At 58.2% G+C, this 21,431-nt stretch overlaps 2 protein-coding genes across 4 annotated transcripts; both read left to right on the top strand.

Annotated features, from left to right (window-relative positions):
- Window positions 1-284: 284 nt before the first annotated feature.
- On the top strand, window positions 285-2,873 carry LOC306812668 (uncharacterized protein). The gene is made up of 8 exons (XM_079327446.1): window positions 285-399; window positions 865-984; window positions 1,067-1,350; window positions 1,554-1,645; window positions 1,733-1,953; window positions 2,193-2,303; window positions 2,394-2,520; window positions 2,595-2,873. Exons 1-8 carry the CDS (start codon window positions 347-349, stop codon window positions 2,754-2,756), a joined length of 1,170 nt encoding a protein of 389 aa, XP_079183572.1. The 5' UTR covers window positions 285-346; the 3' UTR covers window positions 2,757-2,873.
- A 381-nt stretch (window positions 2,874-3,254) lies between these two features.
- Window positions 3,255-20,741, top strand: FANCE (FA complementation group E). Of its 3 annotated transcripts, XM_079327443.1 has the most exons (20): window positions 3,255-3,314; window positions 4,862-5,143; window positions 5,415-6,036; window positions 6,119-6,163; window positions 6,455-6,514; window positions 6,595-6,738; window positions 14,011-14,165; window positions 14,970-15,016; window positions 15,396-15,472; window positions 15,624-15,687; window positions 15,970-16,045; window positions 16,289-16,316; window positions 16,941-17,081; window positions 17,176-17,307; window positions 18,241-18,388; window positions 18,869-18,921; window positions 19,488-19,538; window positions 19,639-19,721; window positions 19,795-19,902; window positions 20,218-20,741. In XM_079327443.1, exons 2-20 carry the CDS (start codon window positions 4,887-4,889, stop codon window positions 20,375-20,377), a joined length of 2,451 nt encoding a protein of 816 aa, XP_079183569.1. In that variant the 5' UTR covers window positions 3,255-3,314; window positions 4,862-4,886; the 3' UTR covers window positions 20,378-20,741. The 3 variants fall into 3 exon arrangements, with proteins under 3 accessions (XP_079183569.1, XP_079183570.1, XP_079183571.1); XM_079327444.1 differs by lacking the exons at window positions 3,255-3,314; window positions 4,862-5,143 and adding an exon at window positions 3,387-3,458; XM_079327445.1 differs by lacking the exons at window positions 3,255-3,314; window positions 4,862-5,143 and adding an exon at window positions 3,433-3,452.
- Window positions 20,742-21,431: the final 690 nt, after the last annotated feature.

Here is a 21,431-nt window from a genome sequence, read left to right as displayed (position 1 = left end):
TCCACAGGCTCAGTTAAAGACAGTTTAACTGGCGAATAGTAACGATAAAAAAACCGGGGAATAGTAACCATAAAAGAATTAGAACACACAGAATTTAGTGATGTACGCTGGAATGACGCCCCCATCCAGGCTCCTCACTGCAGGAGCAGCGGGAGCTGCAAAGTCCTTGACTCAGTGTAAACCGTGCTCACGGCCGGTGCTATCAGCTAGCCTGGGCTTGTCCCCCGCCCAAAACACGTGTTCCCGGCTACTGGGCCGGACCCGGGACTCGCCGAGGCCATAAATAGCCCGGGGAGGTGGCCCAGCCCTCTTTGCTGCTGGGGGAGAGGTAGATGCGAGCTCGGTGATGGCATCTGGGCCGCCAAGGACCGAGGCGAGCTGCGTGAGACCCCTGTGCAGGTAAAGGCTTGAGGAGGGGAGCAGCTTTTGGGAGGGAAGGCGGGAGATGGGGCAGCTCGCTGTGGGGGTAGGGAGCGCATTGGGATGGCCGTGATCCACCTTCCCCATTTCCCCATCCCCGCTCCCGAGCTGGGGGTCGGCGGCAGCGCTGCAGTCAGGTCTCCCTTCCTGCCAGCCCCACCAAGGGCTCCTGCCCTTCTCCCTGCCCCAGCCCTCGGTATCCCCGGTCCCCCAGTCCCAGGAGAGCCCCCAGCCCTGTCCTGGGCTTCCTTTGCTTTGCGATTTATCCAGATTGGGCTGGATGGGGCTGGGAATACCCTGGCTCGTTCCTTGGCAAGGGCTCCTGACCCTTCCAAATTATGGCTTCCAAAGTATATCCCCACCCAACAAAGCTGGTACTGGGGGGATGCTAGGGCAGGGCTGGAGCAGGGTCTGACCCAGCCATGTGGCTCCTCTGACTAACAGGAATTTTGCCCGTGGATTTTGTTGGCGGGGCCACAGCTGCCGCTTCTCACATGACAGAAAATCAGCGCAGGTCTGCAGGTACTTCCAGAGTGGGTTTTGCCGTTATGGAGAGCAGTGCAGGTAAGGAAGGGCTGTGGTGCCATGAGGATGGGCTGGGAGCCAAGAGGAGTCATGCTGGACTGATGGGACCCTCTGTCTCCAGGTACCAGCACACCCAGGAGGAACCAGCAGCAGTAGGGACCCAATATGGTCTGATGCCCTGCAGCCAGGAGCCTGGCACTGAGCCCACAGCCACAGACCAGGAGCAGGAGGGAGCCCAGTGCACCTCGGCCCACTCTGCCCACAGCATGACCTGTGTGGCCTGCAAGTTCCCAAAAGTGAAGGTAGAAATGAAACAGAAAGAGAAGAACATCCCAGCACTTGGTAATGTCCCCTGTGGAGCCATCAGTGGAGAATTTGTTGCCACAAAAGCTCAGGGTGCCTCAGGTAGGTGCTGGGCTGCCCAGGGGACCACTGGGGTGCTTATGGTGAAGTAGCCTGTGCATGTTTCTGCCTATGACCCAAGCCTGGGCCAAACTGGGGCTGTGGAGAGCTCTTCAGCATGGGGACTGTCACTGCTGAAGCTGCACACTCTGAGCAGCCCACCCAACTCTCTGAGCCTTTCCCCTCTAAGAGCTCTCCTCCTGCAGACTCCCAGCCACAAGGGCCAGCACTGGACCTGGACTCCTCTGACCCCAGAGAGGCAGTTTTGGAGACAGCAACATGGACTAACCCTGCTAAGGTGGGTTTGGGGTCTCCTGTGCCTGGGCATTCCCTGTCACCTGTGACAGAGCCCGGGGGTTGCCATGCTGTGCTGCTCTGCTTGCAGGTCCCTGCAGAGCCGGGTGCTGTGGCAGCCCTGGTCACCACGGCAGCTCTGAGAGCCCAGAGCGAGGCTGTGGTGTGTGGGATCTGCATGGACAGGGTGTACGAGAAGGCACTGCCAGAGGAGCGGCTCTTTGGGATCCTCCCGAACTGCAGCCACGCCTACTGTGTGGGGTGCATCCGCAAGTGGCGGCGCAGCCGGGACTTCCAGAGCACCATCGTAAAGTGAGTGGGGATGGGGATGTGGTGGGGTGGTCACCATTCCCCCTTCTGTACCCTGGAATTATCCCTTGGGCCTGCTGATGTGGCTTTGGGATTGGCGTGATTTTCATTCAGGAACAGTGGGGATGGGTATGGGGGTGCTGGATGATGCCAGAGCAGCAGAACCACCCAGTGTGGGTGCTGAGCCCATGCTCCCTGCTCCCTTCTTGGGATACCCAACTGCACCCATCACCCTCATCCAGGGCCTGCCCAGAGTGCCGGATCACCTCCAATTACTACATCCCCCACAAATACTGGATCTCAGATGGGGATGAGAAAGAGAAGCTCATCAGAACCTTCAAGGCACGGACAGGGTGAGTGTGCAGCACTGCCGTGGGTGGTGGGGCTGTGGGCTCTGTGCTGCTCTCAGAGCTACACTCACAACTGTGCTTGGAATCCCACAGGAAAATCAGGTGCAGATTCTTCGTGCGTGGCCACTGCCCTTTCAGATCAGAGTGCATCTACCTGCACGAGCTGCCTGCCCGCCAGCCACGGCGGCGGCACCGACGGCAGCGGCCAAGGATGCCCACGGTAAGTGGGGTGGCACATCCCGGGCTGGGCTGGGCTGGGCTGGGCTGCAGCTTATCCTCCCTCCTCTGCTGCAGGTGTTCATCCCTTCTTCCTCGGAGAGCTCTGATGAGGAGTTGGACACGCTTGAGTGGGCTCTTACTGTGGCCTTGCTGGAAGCAGAATATCCCGACAGAGAACGTGAACGTCAGATGTTTCTCAGTGAGGTATTTCACACACTCTTCAGCGATTCCGACTGAGCCACGGGAGCCACGCCGGGTTTGGGTGCTGCTGGTGGCCGGGACGCATCTCCGGGAGGAGGAATCATCTGCTTTTGACTCCTGCCATTGTTTTGGGGTGTCTCCAGCCATGGGATGGGGTGGGATGGGATGGGGAAGCAGCCTGGCTGCCGTTTATGGGTGCACCGGGGGAGACTCGGGGCACAGCCCTCCTGCTGCCCACTCTGCGCCCGTGGGCGACCCACGGGTGGGGTGGGCTGGGTGCTGGGGCGATCGGGCAGCAGGGGGGCACTGTTTTAAACTTTTTTAGCCAAATTCGGGAATAACGAAATAAAATGTGTTGTGTCTAACGCCACGCTTCCGGGAGCCTGTGATGTGTGGGCTGGGGGGATCCACCCTCGGGGGGGAAGGCGGTGTTGGGGTTGGAATTTAAGGGGTATTTTCATAACGAGCTCGTTCGCGCGCGGTCGGTTTGCGTTTCCCCGGGGCGGGGCCGGAAGCGGCGCTTTGGGGTCCGGGGACAGCGGGCGGAGCCGGGCGGGACCGTGCGGTGACACCGGGGACCGTGCGGTGACATCCGTGAGTGTGTGAGTGCCGTGACACCGGGGACCGTGCGGTGACATCCGTGAGTGTGTGAGTGCGGTGACACCGGGGACCGTGCGGTGACATCCGTGAGTGTGTGAGTGCCGTGACACCGGGGACCGTGCGGTGACATCCGTGAGTGTGTGAGTGCCGTGACACCGGGAGGGAACGTGCAGTAACACCCGGGGGTGAGTGTACGGTGATTACCCGGTTGTGAGTGTGCGGTGATACCCGTGGCTGTGTGTACGGTGATTACCCGGTTGTGAGTGTGCGGTGATACACGTGGCTGTGTGTACGGTGATTACCCGGTTGTGAGTGTGCGGTGATACACGTGGCTGTGTGTACGGTGATTACCCGGTTGTGAGTGTGCGGCGACACCCGTGGCTGTGTGTACGGTGATTACCCGGTATTGAGTGTGCGGTGATACACGTGGCTGTGTGTGCGGTGGTACCCGGGAGCGGGCGGCGGTGCCCGGGCACGGCAGTGACCGGGGCAGTGCTTGGGATTCGGGAGAGAGCCCCACCAGCAGCACCCCCCGGATGGCAGTGGGGTTGAGCTGGGGCTGCCAGCAAAGGGGGGTATTGGAGGGCACGGAGGGACCCCGGTGCTCCCGCACCCTCGGTTGGGGAGGGTGGGTAAAGGCATCGCCCAGAGCTGATGCTACGGTTGGCACCGAACACGGCCGGGCAGGTCGTGATCATCCAGTGCCACCCCGGTGTGACCTGTGTCCGGTTCTCAGCGGTGTGGCCACATCCAGATGTCCCGGGTGTGCCCCGTGTCTGGCTCTCCACCTTGTATGTGCCCCGTGTCCTTCTGTCCCCCGTGTGTGTGTGCCCTGTGTCTGGCTGTCCCCTGTGTGTGTGTGCCCCGTGTCCGGCTGTCCCCTGTGTGTGTGTATGTGTGTGTGACCGTGTCCGGCTGTGCCCCATGTCCAGCTCCTCTGTGTGTGTGTGCCCCGTGTCCGGCTGTGCCGTGTGTGTTTGTGTGCCCCATGTCCAGCTGTGCCCTGTGTGTGTGTGTGCCCCGTGTCCAGCTGTGCCCTGTGTCCAGCTTCCCCCTGTGTGTGACCAGGTCCGGCTGTGCCCCGTGTGTGTGTGCCCCATGTCCGGCTGTCCCCCGTGTCCTGCTGTCCCCCGTGTGTGTGCCCTGTGTCCAGCTGTGCCCTGTGTGTGTGTGTGCCTCGTGTCCGGCTGTCCCCCGTGTGTGTGTATGTGTGTGTGCGCCCCATGTCCGGCTGTCCCCCATGTCCAGCTCCCCTGTGTGTGACCGTGTCCGGCTGTCCCCCATGTGTGTGTGCCCCGTGTCCAGCTCCCCCCTGTGTGTGCCCCGTGTCTGGCTGTCCCCCATGTCCTGCTGTCCCCCGTGTCCAGCTCCCCTGTGTGTGAGCGTGTCCGGCTGTCCCCCGTGTGTGTGCCCCATGTCCGGCTGTCCCCCGTGTCCAGCTCCCCCCGTGTGTGACCGTGTCCAGCTGTCCCCCATGTCCTGCTGTCCCCCGTGTCCAGCTCCCCTGTGTGTGACCGGCTCTGCTCTCCCGTGTCTGGCAGGCTCTGTGCAGCCCCCGCCGCAGCGATGGAGCCCCGCTGCCCAGCCTGGCTGCAGCCGTGCCCGTGGCCGTGCCCAGCCTGGCTGCAGCCGTGCCCGTGGCCGTGCCGCCTGCTGCTGCAGGCTCTGTGCTCGGGCCCTGCCGGTACCATGGCTGCTCTGCAGGTGCTGCAGCGGCGCCGGCCCCGCCAGGGCCCGGGGCAGCCGTTCCCCTGGCAGGATCTCACCGCAGCTCTGTGCGCCCAGGAGCCCTCGCTGGAGGGGCCCAAGGACACCCTGGTTGTGTGAGTTCTATACATTTCTAAAAATCAATGGTTTGCAGGAGTTTGAGGTGTCAGGTGCATGATTTGGGAGAACACATTCTCTTCCCCTGGTGGAGCAGTCTATACGTGAAGTTGGGATTGTAGCAGTGACCACTGGTGTCCCAGCCTGTGTCTGCAAGGGCTGGTGAAGGCATTGGGTGCCTCCTCTTGCTTGCTAGTCCTCTGCTCCATGGGGTGGGTTGGAGTCAGGACAGGGGGGATTTCCTCTGACCAGTCACCTCTCCTTTTCCAGCAAACCACGGCTGCTGCTGCTGCCTGTTTTGTGCCAGAGAAACTTCTTCTCCCTGCTCCTCGTGGCGCAGGATGCAGTGCCAGGGGACTGCCTTCACCAGCTGCTCCAGGCCTTGGAGCAGCATTCCCATGTGGATCCCTGGGTGCAGACAATGGGGGATCTGCTGCGACAGGGACAGAGGGCAGAGGAGGGCTCCCCACTTCCCACTGCCCTGACTTCCACATGCCAGCAGCAGCTTAGGGGCCTGTGCCAGAAAATTGCCCAGAAGAACCCAGAGGGGCAAAGAAAATTGAAGTGGTGCTTCAGCAAGCAGCCTGGTGGCCCTGACTCTGTGGCTCAAGGTGGGAAACGCAAGAAAGTGCTGGAGGAGAGCCTGGAGTTGGACAGTGAGAGAGAGGGGAAGAGGTTGCTGCTGGAGGAGGTGGCATCTGAGCCCCTGGGCCCCCAGGAATGTGGAGATGTGGCAGGGGTGGAAGAGGAGGTGCCTAAGGAGCCTTCAGGGCACACATCTACTCAGAGCACAGACAAGGCTGCTGTAGACAGCTCCCAGCAGGGTGCAGCTGGGGAGCTCAGGAGGATTTCCCAGACAGAGCTGGCAGCAGAGGTGCAGTCCTTTGTCCAGGTACTGTGTAGGGTTTGCTGTCCCCTTCCAGCCAGTGAGCCTTTACAGCCTGATTCTCATTCCTTCATCTCATTTCCCTCAGATGCATGGACAGGGGCTGAAAATGCTGCTGCTGCAAGAATCCAGTGTAAGTGGCTGCTTCTCTCTCCTGGAGCTGATGCTCTAAACAGGGTCGTGCCAGGGCCTCAGAAGGGGTGGAAAAAGAGGTGGATTTCACAGAGCCACCTGGATGGGAATAAAAAGCCCTATTGGCAATTCCTCAGGGCTTGAGATACAGACACCTGCCTGCACCTTGCAGGTGTGAGGAGCTGCCTGTGGGCTCAGCACTGACAGACCTGGGGGGAAGGCAGAAGCCCTGGGGCTGTGTTTTGTGAGTTGGTTTGTTTGGTGCATGACTCAGGAGGGTTTTTCCCTCCAGCACTCCGAGCTGCGCACCCCACCCGAGCTGAGCATCCTGAGCAGCTGCTCCCCCAGCCAGGTGAGCCCCAGCATCCTGCTGCAGCTGCTGCAGGGGCCCTGCTGCTGTCCCTAATGTCCCATCCCCTCTGCCACCCCCAGCTCGAGGGGCTGTGCTCCTTCCTCCAGCTCTCCACGTGCCCTGAGCCCTTCCTGGTGCGTTTCTGCAGCTGGCTGCTGGCCCTGAGCCCTGACCTCAGCTACACCAGTGCAGCTGTCCTGGCAGAGCAGCTCTTCCTCAGGCGAGTACGTGCCAGGGCAGGGGAGGTTTCCTGCTCCCCATTTCCCTCTCCACTGTCCCCACCTCCTGCCTTTCTGTCCCCAGGTCCTGTCCCTGTCCCAGCCGCCTTCCCGACACCTCATGGCTGCCCTCACCTCCTTCTGCTCCAAGTACTCCCATCCCTTCTGCCGTGTGCTGGTGGCTGCAGTGCTGCAGGAGCCAGGGGAAGGTGTGCTGGGCTGGTGGGAGGTCTGGCTGCTTCTGGGAGCTGGAGAGGGGCCCCAGCTGTAGGGTCCTGGCTCCTGGGAGGGATTTGTCATGTGGAACAGGTGTTAGGAGCCATGGAGGTGTGGGGCTGGCTTTTTGTGGGCAGATGAACACTTGGGGTTGGGATGGGAGATGGGTTTAGAGGTGCCTGAGATGGAGTGGGAGGGTTATCTAGGCTGGCTTCTGGCTTCTTTTTTCCCAAAGAACAGTTCCTATCCCTCTGTGATTGGAGGGCCCCTGACAGCTCCTGATGCTCAGGCCAGAGCTGCCCCAGGTGGCTGTGCTGGCATGAGGAGAGAGTGAACCCCTGCCACAGTGCCATCCCCTTTTCCCAGAGGCTGCTACTCTTTAAACCCTTTCTGCAGCTGGGCAAAGGAATCATGATTATCCTGAGCAGTGGAAGGGGGCACTGCATGGTTTCTATATGCTCCTGTGAGGGGGTGCCAGGAAGGGCCAGGCTCATCCCCATGGATTTGGCAGCCTCTGCAGTCTCTCCCCTGCTGCTTTGCCCTTGCAGGGGCTGAGCAGACCAAGCTGATGTGTGAGCTCGTGGAGGAGTGCCTGGAGCCACACTCTGTGCACCTGGTGCTGAGGTGAGGGATTACAGGGTCAACAGCTCTGCCTTGGCCTCACTGGGTGGGTCCAGCTGCCTCCAGCATTTGGGAGCACCAGCAAGGCCATGGAGCAGCAACTTTCCTCTTCCCTGTCCTTCCAGCCAGGTCCTGGAGGTGCCTTTGTCAGAGAAACTCCTGCCAGTGCTGCAGGCTGTGCTGGGGCGGCAGGTGAGGGCCCCACCTTGTCCCACGGGTTTCCTTGATGTCTCCAGCAGTGCTGGGGCAAGGAGCCCCTCTCCTGCCTGCTCCTGGGTCTTTTCCAGGAGGTGCTGCCCCCTGAGCTGCTGGATCTCCTGGTGCTGACTCTGTGCCAGCAAGCTCCAGCCTTTGCCACATCTCTGAGCTTTGCCAAGCTGGTGACAGCCGTGCTCACGGTGTGCCAGAGCCAGGTGAGCCAGGCTCAGCTCCTGAGCCCAGCCCAGAGCTCTCAGCTGAGCTCCTGGCAGGGCAGAGCCCTGAGTTTGTGCTGCCTCCATGCCAGGTCAGCCCAGCTCAGAGGAGCAGTCTGGCTGCTGTCCTGGATCGCAGCAGCGCAGCCCTGAAGAAATCACTGCAGGCTGTGCTGGAAGGGACCAGGTGAGGTGGGGACAGGGGGTCCCTGTTGTCAGGAAAATTAATCCACAAACACCAGAGGTTTATGTCCAAAAAGGACATTTATTCAAATAAAGGGAGAGGCCATGGGGCATTCCCCTGGGGTCTCTCAGATTTTTGGAGGATGGAGCCTCCTTTTTATCCTATTTTCCCTGCCACATTTCCCTCTCTCTTTCCCCATGGGCTGAGGTACTTGAGAGGCACAGACTTCCCAGAACACCTGATACCTGAGATTCCCCTCTAGTGTACAACCCTCCCTTTTAATTTTTAATTCTTATAGAAACCATAGTTTTCCCCCATTGTTTCTTTCATCTTTTAATATCCAGTTTCATTTATCAGCAAACCTACAGTTTGTTTGTAAAGGTAGATATATATTTTTTTTTCCATTTATCAGTCAGTGGAATCTTCCCATTGTTTCTTTTATCTACCAGCAGACCCACAGCTTGTTTGTAAAGACAAATCCATCATTCCTCTCACTGTCATGGGGGATGGCAGGCTCTGCACCCTGAGTTGTCCCAGGGGTGGGGAACCAGAAGGTGCCATGCCAGAGGTGTGCCAGGGGCTTTGCTCTTCTTGATTTTTGTCTTTTCTCAGGTGACCAGCAGAAGGAGAGGTGAGGTGACAGCTTCCTTGTGTGGAGGACACTCATGGCACAGCAGCAGCCACAGCCACCCCTCCCTGGCTTCTGTTCCCCACAGAGTGCCCAGGGTGTCCTGGCAGCACCTGGTGTGAGGGTGCTCTTGCTGGGCAGTGCCACCCCAGCCCCCCACACTCCTTGGGCCTCAGAGGGGTCATGGTTGAACAATTAATGTGTTTACAGGTGTTTCTGTGTCTGTTCACTCCACAAGGTGACCTGGCAGGGCTGTGGGGGCCAGGCAGGACTCAACCCATGGAGAACTTCCAGGTGCTGAGTTCTTACTGCCCAGAACACATCAGTGAACCAGGACAGACACTGATTTGAGGGTGTGTGAAGTTGATAATTCTGGACTTGGTTCACTATCTTGATTTTTACCTCAGCTCATTCCAAGGCACATCCACATTCCTCCCTGACAGCCAAGCTGGTTTTGGAGTGATGCAGGCTGGGCTGCTGCTTTATGTATCTGATCTGCTGGGATTTACAGATCTCTGGTGCAGGAGAGTGGGATTTAGCTGAATTCCAGCTGAATTTAGCTGGAAAATGTGAGTGTTCTGCTTTAAATCCACCTTTCTCTCCTGTCTGCCTGGCCTCTGAGGGGCCCTGCTGTGTGGGACACATTTCTGGTGATTATGACACTACTCATTGCCCTGCATGTCTCTGCTCAGAGCTCTATCCTGTCTTCTTGAAAGCACCCACTGGAAACCTCATCTAGGCACTTCCTGGCTGAGAACTGAAAAGTTTGGGACTGTGAAGACTCAGGCAGGTAGAGCTAGGGTTTCAATGGAAGTTTTGAAGCATTACATACTTGAGGAGCTATTTAAAAATCCATAAACATCTACAAAGGGAGAAGGAGAATTACAACATGCAGGTGTGACGTGTCTGCTCCAGGTTTGCTCAGTAATGTTTAGATCCCAGCCAGAGCAAGGAAACTCTGAAGCATTGGGTGACATTAGCTCTTAAAGCTGAGAGATTTCTTTATATAAGAATCTCCTGAGCTATTTTAGGTGACTGTGGTCTGATGAGGCTTCAAACTCCTGCATTAGCTGGAGGATAGAAACCTCCAGGGAGCCAAATTGTTGATGTGTTTGCATTCCAGTGAGTTAGTGGCTGAGTATAGTGAAGCTATTGTAGGGCTGCCCAAAATATGACATAAATAGAAATTGTGCCATGATCATCAAGGTCTAAGCCTGCTCTTCTGGCTTTATTAGGTAGCAGGCTCTGATCTTTGTAGTTTCCCTGCAGAGCTTCTACCAAGTGACCTTGGTGTCATTGTCCCCAGTGCTCTGTCTGGCTGTGGTCACATGGAGATGGCCACTGGCTAGTGGCAAGAGCCTTCTTAGCCCTGGTTTTGCTCTTGGCTGGAGCTTATCGTGTGCTGTGGGTTCCTCTGAGGTGTTCATGCAGGTAACAATCATGTAAGGAGAACAGGGAGCAAACCCTGGGGACACTGCACATGCTTGTTTATATAGAGGCTGGCAGCAACTGCACAGAATACTTTTGACTCCTCATGACCCTTTCAAGAACTTTAAAATTCATCCTGAGCAGTGCAGAGAGGTGCATGCAGCATAAAACATCAGCCAGATTTTATAGTTCAGCAGGACCTTGGCCAAGGGTGGTGGGAGTGCCAGGGCTGCTCTGTCCTTGTCCTGATTTAAGGGTGGTGGTGGTGAAGGGAATGGTCTCAAGCTTTGTCTGAGACCTCTCCTAGGCTGGAGGTAGAAGCCAGCATGTGATTTTCACCAGTTCATATTTGGCAGTGGTTCCTTACCTGCTTCCTCTTCTGTTTGTAGATTTTTACTTCATGTTACAGAGGGATTTCCCTTTTTGTCCTAGTAGTTCTTGGGGTTTTTTTGAAAGAGATTCATTATATGCAATTTCATGGGTTGTCTGTCCACTCTGCTGCTTCCACACCCTCCACAGGGATTTTGGAACCAGTTTAATGACAAGATGATTCCTCCACTCTTCAAGTGCCTTTGTGGGGCTGTGGTCAGGCAGCAGAGAATTTCTTTGGGGTGAGCAGAGGTGTGGGGTCCATGAATGTTAAACCCCAGACATCAGAGCCATGTAGGAGCCTTGGGCCATGCAGCACCTTGTTGGAAAAGGCTGAAACTCAGCCTGAAAATGGCCTGTGTCCATCCCCAGAGGGACTGCCTCTCTCCAAACAGAACTGTGTCTGCTCTTGCAGCAGAGCCAGGGGTCACCCCACTTGTCCCTGGAGGTGACTCTGCCCAGTGACAGCCTGCTAATCTCATGTGTAATTCCCAACATGCTGATGCAGTTCTGTCTGCAAACCTGGGGGCTGTGACACCCAAATGTGAGGCTCAGCAATATTTATTTTTTTCACTTGGGATTTAAAAACTGAATAAAAAGAAAGAGCAATTTTCCTTCTTGTTTGTTGTTATTTAGGAGGGATTTTGTTGGATTTTTTTTGTCAACAACTTTTTAATCATAAGAATTGTGTTCTCTCTTGGGTAGCCTGGTGGCTGCCAGGTCCCTGCCAGCTTGGGTAGCCACAGAAAGCTGAATTTGAGGGAGGGCTGGGGTTCTGTTTTGTGGTTGGGCCCCTGCACAGACCTGTAAGTCATTCTTGCCACATCAGTGGCAGCAGTCAGTGTCAGTCTGAGCAGCTTTCTTCCAAGAAGTGAATAATCCAGATGAGCACACTCGCTCTGATCTGAGTTTAGCTCAGCTTCAGGTGCCCTGGAAGATGATGGTGTTGCTGTAGCTGCTGAGGGACCTCGCTGGAGGGACAGGGGACAAAGGCAGAGCCTGCAGCCACATGCTGCCACCCACCCCCCTGGGCTGGAGCTCTCCCTGCAGGGTCTCATTCCTCCCTGCTGAACAGGTCTGTGTGAGGGGAACTGGGCTGCTTTTCCTTGCTTGATACTCTGTGATGCCTAGATTACAGTCACAATTTAGCTTAAAAAGCCTAAAAATCCCTGCATGCTTTTAGTGAATGCTTTTAGAGGCTTTTGAACGGGGTGGTTTGTGAGCAGGGGCATTGGCTCCCACACTCTGCCCTGAGTGTGGCAGGGAACAGAGGCACCAGTGCCATGGTGTGCTTGGGTCTGTGTCCCCATGAAGCCACCCCGGGCTTGCCAGGACACCAGAGCAGAGGCCACAGAGCCTGAGGTGCTGCCAGGTGAAGCTGCTGCTCCTGGGGAGGAATCTGGGGCTCTCTGCTAGGGTGTCCATCCCTCATTCCCCCTGTTTTGTAACCCCCGGGGCTGCGTTCTGGGCTCTCTGGGAGGTTGGTCAGAGCCTGCCTGGCACTGGGGGATCCTCTCCCTGCTTGCCCTCTCAGGGCTGAAGGGGTCTGCAGACCCCCAAGCATCCACTGGGCCCCCTGGGCAGGGGGGGAACAGCAGCACTGCTGGTGGTGCTGACCGTGGAGCCCGACTCGCTGTAAGCTCATTAGGGGAAGAAAGCGGCTTTGAGGATGGGATGGATTTGAGCAAAGGGGTTGGGCTGGGGCAGTGGGGGATGGCCGGGGGCTGCAGAGAGAGGCAGCAGGGATGGGGCTCCTGGGCAGAGTGTCTTCCCTGCATCACTGAGTAAGATGCTACAGGGGCTCCTCATCAGCCGGGTTATCCTGGTGCTGGACCCCCCATGGAAGCACAGGGGGATCCCCCATCCCCCCTGACTGCCTCCACCCTGCCCTGAGCCTCCAGCCAGGGAGATGCTGAGCTCAGCTCCGGAGCAGCTCCGCTCTGTGCCAGCCCCGTCCCCTCCCCAGAGCGGGCGCAGGATCTGGCCCCGCACCAAAAGCAGAGGTTTCCTGGCCACCTGCAGACCACTCTGCCCGCCCTGGCCGGCGCGGGGAGCTCCCAGGCGCTCTCATGCATCTCCTTTAAAGGCCTTTTCTCATCGGGCTCGCCGCCGGCGGCTCCGTCCGCCGCAGATGCGGGGAGGCTCTGCCGCCGGCACAGCCCGAGCCCCGGCTGCGTGCCCCGACCCCTCCGGGGCTGATGGGGACCCCTCAGAGCTGAGTGCCCCAGCATCTGCCTTCGGCTGCTGGAGAGGAGTTCAGGCAGGTAATGGTGTCCCGGGGTTTGATGTTGTTGGGTCCCAGTTGAGGGAAAGCGCCCGGTCTGGCAGCTCAGGGGTTTCCTTATGCTAAACCGGCTGCGTGTCTCGTATCTTTTCCATCTGAAACACAAAGATAAGGAGTTGTGTCTGTGAGGCTGTCGGAGCTGGGGGAAGGCAGCAGCCTGCAGGGTCAGCCGCGGCTGTGATGGATTGAGCGCTCCGCAATAGGGACCAGCCCTCCGGAGCGCTCTGGTGCTCGCTGCTGGGCTGAGTTTGCCTGATCCCTGCTGGCTGGAAGCCTGAGCCCCTGGGTGGAGGTGTCAGCAACAATTCCCACTGTATAGGTGTGAAATGGGCTGGCTTTGACAAGTGCCAAGTGCTGCTTTTTACACCTTCATCAGAGCTGAGCAGGCACTGGGAGCTGGGGGATGGCCCTGCTTGGTGCTGGGGTGACTTAGACTGAGCTTGGCCAAGGCTTTGCGCAGGCACCTGGGGCTTCAAGCAGTCCCTGCTCTCTGTCCCCCTAGATCTCTCCTGCATTTCCTGTCCTGGACAAAAAATTCTCCTTCTCTCCTATATCTGCATGTCCATGGGCACAGCCTGCGAGGAGTCACTGCGGGACAGTCCCTTGTGCACAGCAACTTCACCCTGGGCTGGGAGAGGGACTCTGAGGACTTCTGCATCCTTCACTGATTCCTTAAACTTTGTGAAACAGCTTAAATGGGTTGTCCAAGCTCTCTTATATTTGGAAATCTTTTATATTTGTGTCTCTGGGAGCTTGGGGATTGTCCTGGAGAACGGGGGGTTGGTTGCTCTCACTGCAAATTTACCTCCCCCTATGAAGCTGACCCACATCACAAGCCCAAAATGAGGATTGCTCTGGGGGAAGGAAATGGGGGTGGCAAGCAGGAAAGTCCACCCTCAGCACTGCCCAGAAATGAGGCTTGTATTGAATTTCTCATTTGCCTTGCTCCGTGCCCGCCCAAATCCCACCAGCCTCCTCCTGAATCACAGCGGGCCTCCCCACCTCTTTTCCCACAGATGCCTCCACGCTAAGCAGAGGAGCTCGAAGCTCCTGCTGGGTGAGAAAACGCTTTAAAAATATAACATTTAGAGGCGTTCTCCATCTGCGCGCAGCTAATGTGGGTCTCTCACGATAGGTGTGCTGGTCCTGGAGCCTCTACACTTCACAGATGAAGCCACTGGAAGGGACCTCGCTGGGACAGGGGGAGGAGGAGGCGCAGGGACCGGCCCAGGGGCGGCGGCGGCGGCAGCGGCAGAGGACGGGCTGCAGACCCAGCCCCTCACCCCGGAGGTACGTGCACCAAAAAACCTCACCCAGCGGCTCTCGGGGTGCTGGTTAGGATGGGACAGTGATGGCAGTGCCAGGCGAGGGACACTGAGCATCGTTTTGGCACGGTGGCTCCTTCTCCTGCAGCCACTGCTCTCATGCTCGCCAGGAGGTGAGGCAAAACCCTGCTGCAGCTCTTTTCAGAGACAGAGGTAAAAGTTTGGGGGTTCAGCTGCATGCTGGGCTCCACTGCAGAGGCCTCTTTGCACAACAGCTCCTGTACCCCTGACCTGCCATCCCTGGTGGCCTCCAGCATCAGCGAGCAATGATGCTACAGAGCTGCCAGACCTTTTGGCACCCAGAAAAGGGTTTTGGGGTGATAAACCTGTCCCAGTGCACTTTCAGAGCGGCCTGCCACCCCCATGGGAGTGCTGTGATGTGGTTCCTGGGCTCTGGGTTTGTTGTGGTCCTGGAAGAGGCCGGCTCGCAGCGCGGTCCGCTTGGCAGCCAGAGCAGGGAAAAAAAAAAAAAAAAAAAAAAAAAAAAAAGACATTGCTGAGGCAAAGTACGGCAGTGGCTGCTTGGTGACTCATTGCTGGCTGGAAACGCTCCGGCGGGTCCTCTGTGGGGCTTGCGGCGGCAGCAGCGGAGGGAGCAGCCGGGCCGGGGCAGGCAGAGCGGGACAGGGACGGAGCAGGCTGCGGAGGATGCTCGGGAAGGAGCCAGGTCCGGAGCAGCCCCATGGAGGGAGCTGGGGGAGAGTGGAGGGTGGGATGCTGCCGATGCTTCCGGAGTTTCTTGAGGGTTTAATCGGGATTCCCTCCACAGGGAGCAGCAGGCAGAGCAGTCCGGGCTCCCCACATCTCTGGATGAAGGTAAGGGCAGCCCGGGTGGGGATGGGGTCAGAAGGGTGGGGTTTCCACCCTCCCTCCCTAAGGGTGTCCCCTGGCCTGGCAGCACCTGCCTGCAACCCCTTCCAGCCCTGGGATCCCAACCCCATCCTCTGGATTTGCCTCACCAGCTGTAACCCACCCTCTGCACTGGATCCCTGTCCCTCATCCCCCCGCCCTGGCCCAGTTTAGCTCCAGCTCCCTCAATCCCACAGGGATATTTTGGGGGGTACCTGCCAGCTCACATCCCCTGGGAGCCTGCATGCTGCAGAAGTGCCAGTGGCAGTTTTGAGGGTTTCTCCTGAAGTGATGTCAGGCTGGGGAGGGGACCTTGCTGCCCAGCTCCCATCCTTTCTGTCCCCAGGCAGGATGAGCAGTCCCCAGGGACACCCAGGTGGGGTTTTGGCCAGGAGCGAGCAGAGCGTGGAGCAGGTCAGCCAGGTGAGAGGGGCAGAGGGAGGGAAACAGGTGGGGGGGCCTTTTCTGCCTGGTTCCTTGGGCTCAGCCAGACCAGCCCTCTGTGCTGGTCTTCCTGAGATGCTGTGCAGCACCAGGGAGAGGTTTGCTCCAACAGCACCTTTGTGCCTCCCAGGAGCCAGGCAGGGCCGTGCAGGAACAGGATGTGCATCCTGGGGACAGTGACAGGACTAAAGAAGGTGGGTGAGTTCCCATCCCACATCCCAGCTGGGTCTCCTTAGGGAAAGGTTTGAAGCATCTGGGGACAAGCATCCGGACATGTTATGTCCCTTGGTGAGGACATGGGGAAGGGGAGACTGGCCTGGGAGGACCTAAAGTCCCCCTGATGCTGGAGGAAGGATTGGGATGGTTCCAAAACATGGGCAGCTACCCCCTGCTAAGACAGGAGGGCAGAGGGAGGAGGGAAGGCCAAGGGAAAGCCCTTACCTGTGGTCTCTTGTGGCCCCACTGCCTTCCTGCAGATGCAGAAACCCTGGAGGAGCCGCTGCTGAGTCTCCCCAGTGAGCTCTCAGTGCTGGACAGACTTGGCTTGCACAGGTAAGACCAGGGAGCACCTGCACCCCTCGAGGGGCTACAGGACAGGGGGTGTCCCAGGGCACAGCACAGCTCAGAAGATTGGATTTTCCTCCTTTTCCACTGCACAAGAGTTATTGTCCACACAATGGGCTCTTGGCTTCCCACTTCTCATGGTGGCTGACACCCCTGGGAGCAGAACAAGGGAATTTTCAGTATGCAGCCCCCGTAATGCCTCCATCCCTGACAGGTCTTCTCTTTCTGCAGGGTGGCTTTGACAGAGCAGGACCTGGAGGTGAGGGCTGCTGGGGGCCGTGGGTGGGCTGGGGAAAGGGGACAAAGGACAGACAGACACCTTGCTGGCTCACAGTCCTGTGACTGTGCCCTGCTCCTTCAGGCACCGCAGTCCCCTGGCAGCCACCCTATAAACCCTTTCCCGGAGATGCTTTTGGCATTTGGAGGCAGCTGCATTTCCATGAGCCTGTCCTCTGCGTGCCCGGCAATCCCACAAAGTGCTCAGCAGCTGCTGAAGAGCGCCCTTAGCCGGGGAGGCGGCAGGAGCCTCGCTAATAAAAATAATTTCCCAGCGAGTGCCAGGGCTGAGTCAGGCTCAGCTGTCAGCCGGGACCCGCAGCGAGGGCTGGCGTCTGCCCGGCGTGTGCTCTTGCCAGCAGGGCTCAAGATTTCCATGCGTTATCGGCTGCCTGGGGGTGACTCCCCGGGCTGGCATCTCAAGGGACTGTCCCCAGCAGGCAGCAGCATAATGGGTGCTGGGGCAAGGCAAGTGCTAATTACCTTAAGCACTGCCCCATTTGGTGGCACGCTGGGAGATCTGTCTGTGCCTTGGGGACAGCAGCACATGGCCCTGGTGGCTTCCCCTCTGCCCCCGTGTCCCACCTCTCACCTGCCCACCCCCCAGGCAGCCTTTGCCCACCTGGCCCTGGCTTTTCGTTGCGACACCTTCACCCTGCAGCAGCGGGTGCAGGTGGAGAAACGGGCACGGGATGCAGCAGAGGAAAACATCCAGGAGGAGCTGGGGCAGTGCCGAGCTGCCCTGGAGGTAGGTGGGCACCAGGGCAGGGATCACCCAGCCCCAGAGGGGTTTGGACAGCTCAAAGTGCCAGATCCAGCAGCTCCATCCTTTCCCCCCACAGAGGCTGGGCCGATCCTGTGCCAATGCAGGATGCAAGGAGACGCTGGAGCAGCTGCAGCACAACCTGGCCGTGCTGTCAGCTGCTGTTGAGAGGGCAACCAGTGCTGCAGAGAAGCTGGGGGCTGTACACCAGGTGTGTGCAGGGATGGAGGGTGCTACACACGGGCTGGGACACTCACCCCTGGGCTTGCTGGGGTTTGTCCCTGTCTTGGTTTGAAGGACAGGTGTCTGCTAATAAAGGCAGAAGCTTCTCTTTGAAATGGAGAATGTAAACCCCTTTCCTTCAAATTATTATTATAATTTTGAAATTAAGGGGCTTTCAGGCAAAGATATGGGAATTAGGAATAACAGTTCTTTACTAGGAAAATTAAAATAGAAATACAGTATTACAAAGAACAATCCCAACCCCAGTCAGAATCCAATCTGAGACCCCCTCAGTCATGGTGTTGGTAGTAGTCCAATTAAATGGTTGGCTACAGTCCTCCTGCAGTGGCAGATGTGGTTCAGCTGAAGCAGTGGTTTTGTAGAAGGGTGCAGGGTTTATTTGAAGGTTCAGGGATGATGTAGAAAGGTTTGGGTTTTCCTTGGAACTTAGTGGAAAGACAGTATCTTGCTGTCTAAAATTTTAGTTTTTTATCTAGGTAGGAAAGACTTGTCTCCCCCCCCCGGGTGGAGCATCTCCCAATGAGATGATGTAATTTTATCAGTCATGCAGTGGGGATGAATGGGCTAGCAGCAGATGATATCTTCTTGGAGGGAGGATGAGTTGTTGAAAATATAAAGATGATTGTCCCAGCTGGTTTAAAGATGGACCATTAGCAGATAATATGTGCCATGGAGGTAAGGGGGGCTTTAACAGATGGTGACAGAATCCACATTTCTGGCCACATTAACCCAACACAGTCCCTCCTCACGGTGCTGGCCAAACCTCATGTTTGGCTTACCAGGGTGCAAGGGATCCTTCTGCCTGTCCTTGGGAGCAGGAAGGGGATGCAGAGGGAGGGACTGGCAGAGACCTGGCTCCTTAGGAGATGGGGGCCCTGATCCCAGACCCACCTGGCTGCAGGAGGCCCGGATGAGCCGAGCAGCAGAGGTGATGGTGCAGCACGTGGAGAACCTGAAGCGGCACCACCTGCGGGAGCACGCGGAGCTGGAGGAGATGAAGCGCCTGATCCAGCAGAATTCCCGCAACCGGCAGCTGGCGGAGACCCAGGGTGAGGTGGGCTCTGCCTCCGGGGCCTGGGCAGGGTTTGCACCCAGCAACCCTGCAGGATTTGGTCCTGAGCCCCTCTGGGGGTCAGTGTGGTGACCACAGAGCCAGTGGGTGGTGTGAGTTGAGGAGCAGAGAACAGCTGATGGGGTGGTGAAGGAACAGCTGGTGACGATTGTAAGGGGACAGTGGAACAGCAGATGAGTGTGGGAGCAGGTGCTGGTGGCCAGAGAGCTGTAACCCAGCTGGGAATGCAGGGCAGTGGGGCCCCATGCACAAAAAGGACTCTGTTCCTGAACACCAAGCCCCACACGTGCCATTGCTGTGCACAGAAGCAGGTGCCCCTGCCCAGGGCACCACCTGTGCCATGCACAGAGCACAGGGCCAGGACAGCTCCCAGTGGCAGGGAGCTTTGTGACTATCTGTGCATCAGCCCCATCTTAGTGTTGGGGGACAATGTAAGGTGTGTTCTCTTTGCTCCCAGATGATACGGAGCCACGGCTGAGACCTCACCCCCTGAAGAGAACTTTCCAGCAGGTAACTGGTCCCAGTTCACGAGTCTCGGAGCCACTGTCTCCCCAGGCCCTGCTACCCTCCCTCAAATGGCTGTCCCCACACACCCACTTGTCCCCAAGCAATGCCACTACAGCTGCTTGCAGCAGGGAAGATCTACTGGAAGTGCCAGGGATGAGGCAAAATGTAGGGGCAGCCTCAGAAGGCTGTTGGTAGACAGAGAGGGTGCCCAGCAAGCTGAGGGCTCCCTGTGCAAGAGATCTTAGGTGGATCCTTCTTCCACTGCAGGGTCCCAGTGCAAGAGCCACAGGCTTGGCTGTTCTTTAGCACCAGCTTGAATGAGACACTGATCCCCTGTAGCTCAAGAAGTAGGGGAGGAGGTTAGGCAACCCCACCAGGACAGTTTGCAGCAGTAACAACAGGCACAGACCTCTTGGCTTTGACCTTCCCCGGCTTTCCAGCTTCCCCCTTTAGCTCCAGTGGGATTTGGCAGTATCCTGTGGTGTCCCTTGCCTGTGCTGGGGAGGTGCTGGGGAAGGAGGAGGTGATCAGCAGCCACACAGTGCTCACCCCCAGCCCCTCCATTGCAGGGCTCAGCCCGCCGCAGAGTCAGCATCGCCGTCATCCCCAAGCAGCTCCTGGTAAGGACCCGTTCAGTGGGGACAGCCAGCAGCTGTGTCCCCAGGCTCGGTGCCACTGGGGCTCCACACCCCCACTGATGCTCCCACCTTCGGTGCCCAGCCAGGAGCCAGCCCTGAGAGCCGAGCAGCCCCAGCAGGTGACACGGAGCCAGAGGGGGCCCAGCGCTGGCCCTGCAGCCACAGGTATGGGCAGCCATGGCAGCAGTGGCCACTGGCACATGTGGGACAGCACTGACCCCGGCCTCTCTCTCCCCAGGAGTGAACTGGAGCCACAGGACAGCGCTGTGACTGGGAAGCTGGTGGCAGAGGCAGATGGCAGAGGCTCAAGCACGGGTGATGAGGAGCCGGAGCAGCTCGGGCTGACGTGAGCAACACCCTGCATGTGCCCAGCATCCCCCCATGGCTTCTGGCCTCTCTGTGGTCCCCAGGTGGCCAGCACTTGGGCAGGGGGCTGGGGGAATATAGTAATGGAAGGCTGGGATGTTGCTTGGCTGCCTCAGCTCAGTTTTGCCCATGCATTGTGAGCTGCCCATGCCTTCCTCAGGCTTGTTCACTTGGGTTTGCAAAAGAGCCAGTGAGATTTGGGGCTGAGTTAAACATCCTCCTTGTCCCCAGATGGGGTGGAGGTGGGATTTGCTCTCCCATGGATGACAAGTGTCCCTGGTCACCTTCTCCCCAGGTCCAAGGGGTCTGCAGCAGAGCTGTGGCGTCCGTGGCTCTTCTTCCCACAGCACTACTGGGTTTTCTTCTGGCTGCTTCTCCTGAGCATTGCCTTCCTCCTCCTCATCCGTGTCCTGGAGCTGCAGAGGCTGCAGTCTGCAGCATCATCCAAGGCCTAGCTGGGCAGGGGAGGGGGAGCTGAGAGGTGTCTCTGCTTCTTCCCCACGTCCTGAAACACCAAAACCCTAGAACAATAAAATGGGAGGAAAAATGGGGGAATTGTAATGACGGAGCAGGGGGAAGGATCCAAGGTAGGATCTGTGGTAGGATCTAAGGTTTGGTTGGCACCTCCATATAATCATGAAGGGTTCAGGGAGCAGCAGAAGCTCTCACTGATGCTGTGAGTTGCCTGTTCTCAGTACATTAAGGGGTGCAGGTGTGCTCCCACACATCCCCTGTGCTGGGGACAGCTCGGGCTGCCACGGCTGCGGGTTTGCTTTAGAGCTGCATCCCTCAGTGCCACCACATGCCCTCAATCCCTGCTATAACACTTCTAATGCTCCCGTGCTGCTGCCCGGGGGACAGTGCTGGGGCTGGCAGGTCTGTGATCAGCCTTTCCCACGGCACCACGAAGTGCTCACAAACAGAGGGAGCTGTTTCCGACCGCCTGGGAAAAGCGCTTGGTTTGACACACACTCCCCGTTTCCGTGTCCGTCCCAGCCTCCCGCAGCCCCAAAACACGGGTGGGTTTCACTGCACCTGCAGCTTTGCAGGGACCAGAAGAGCCCGGCCATGGTGGGGGTTCTGCACCAGGATCCCCGGGAAGGGGCTGCAGAGGGCAGGGATGGAGGTGCTGGGCTGGTCACCCTGCTGGCTGTAGCCGCCGGCAGTGCCACGGGTGACTCAGGGCGGCCGGCGGAACCAACACCCGTTCGCCACCTCGCCCCGTGTCCCTGAGTCACCGTCCACAGTCTCGTGACAAGTTGTCCCCGTGCGTCACGGCGCGCGAGCCCCTCGCCGCGACACCCGTTAAACACCCAGCAGCGCCCCGAGGACATCGCCACCAGAAACCCCAAAAAAGCACCCGCCCAGCAGCGACCTGCGGCGACCCCGGGGGCTCCCCCACCGCCCCAAGGTACCTTCATCCACCCCTGGGACCATTTGGAAACAAAATCCCATTAGTTTCCACGCGAGCTGCGGCGGTCGGGGTGCGGAGCTGGCACTGGGTGGGTC

This window comes from Erithacus rubecula (assembly GCF_903797595.1).
Source record: "Erithacus rubecula genome assembly, chromosome: 26".
In the NCBI taxonomy this organism is placed as follows: Eukaryota; Metazoa; Chordata; class Aves; order Passeriformes; family Muscicapidae; genus Erithacus; species Erithacus rubecula.
This window is presented reverse-complemented; position numbering and strand designations above follow the sequence as displayed.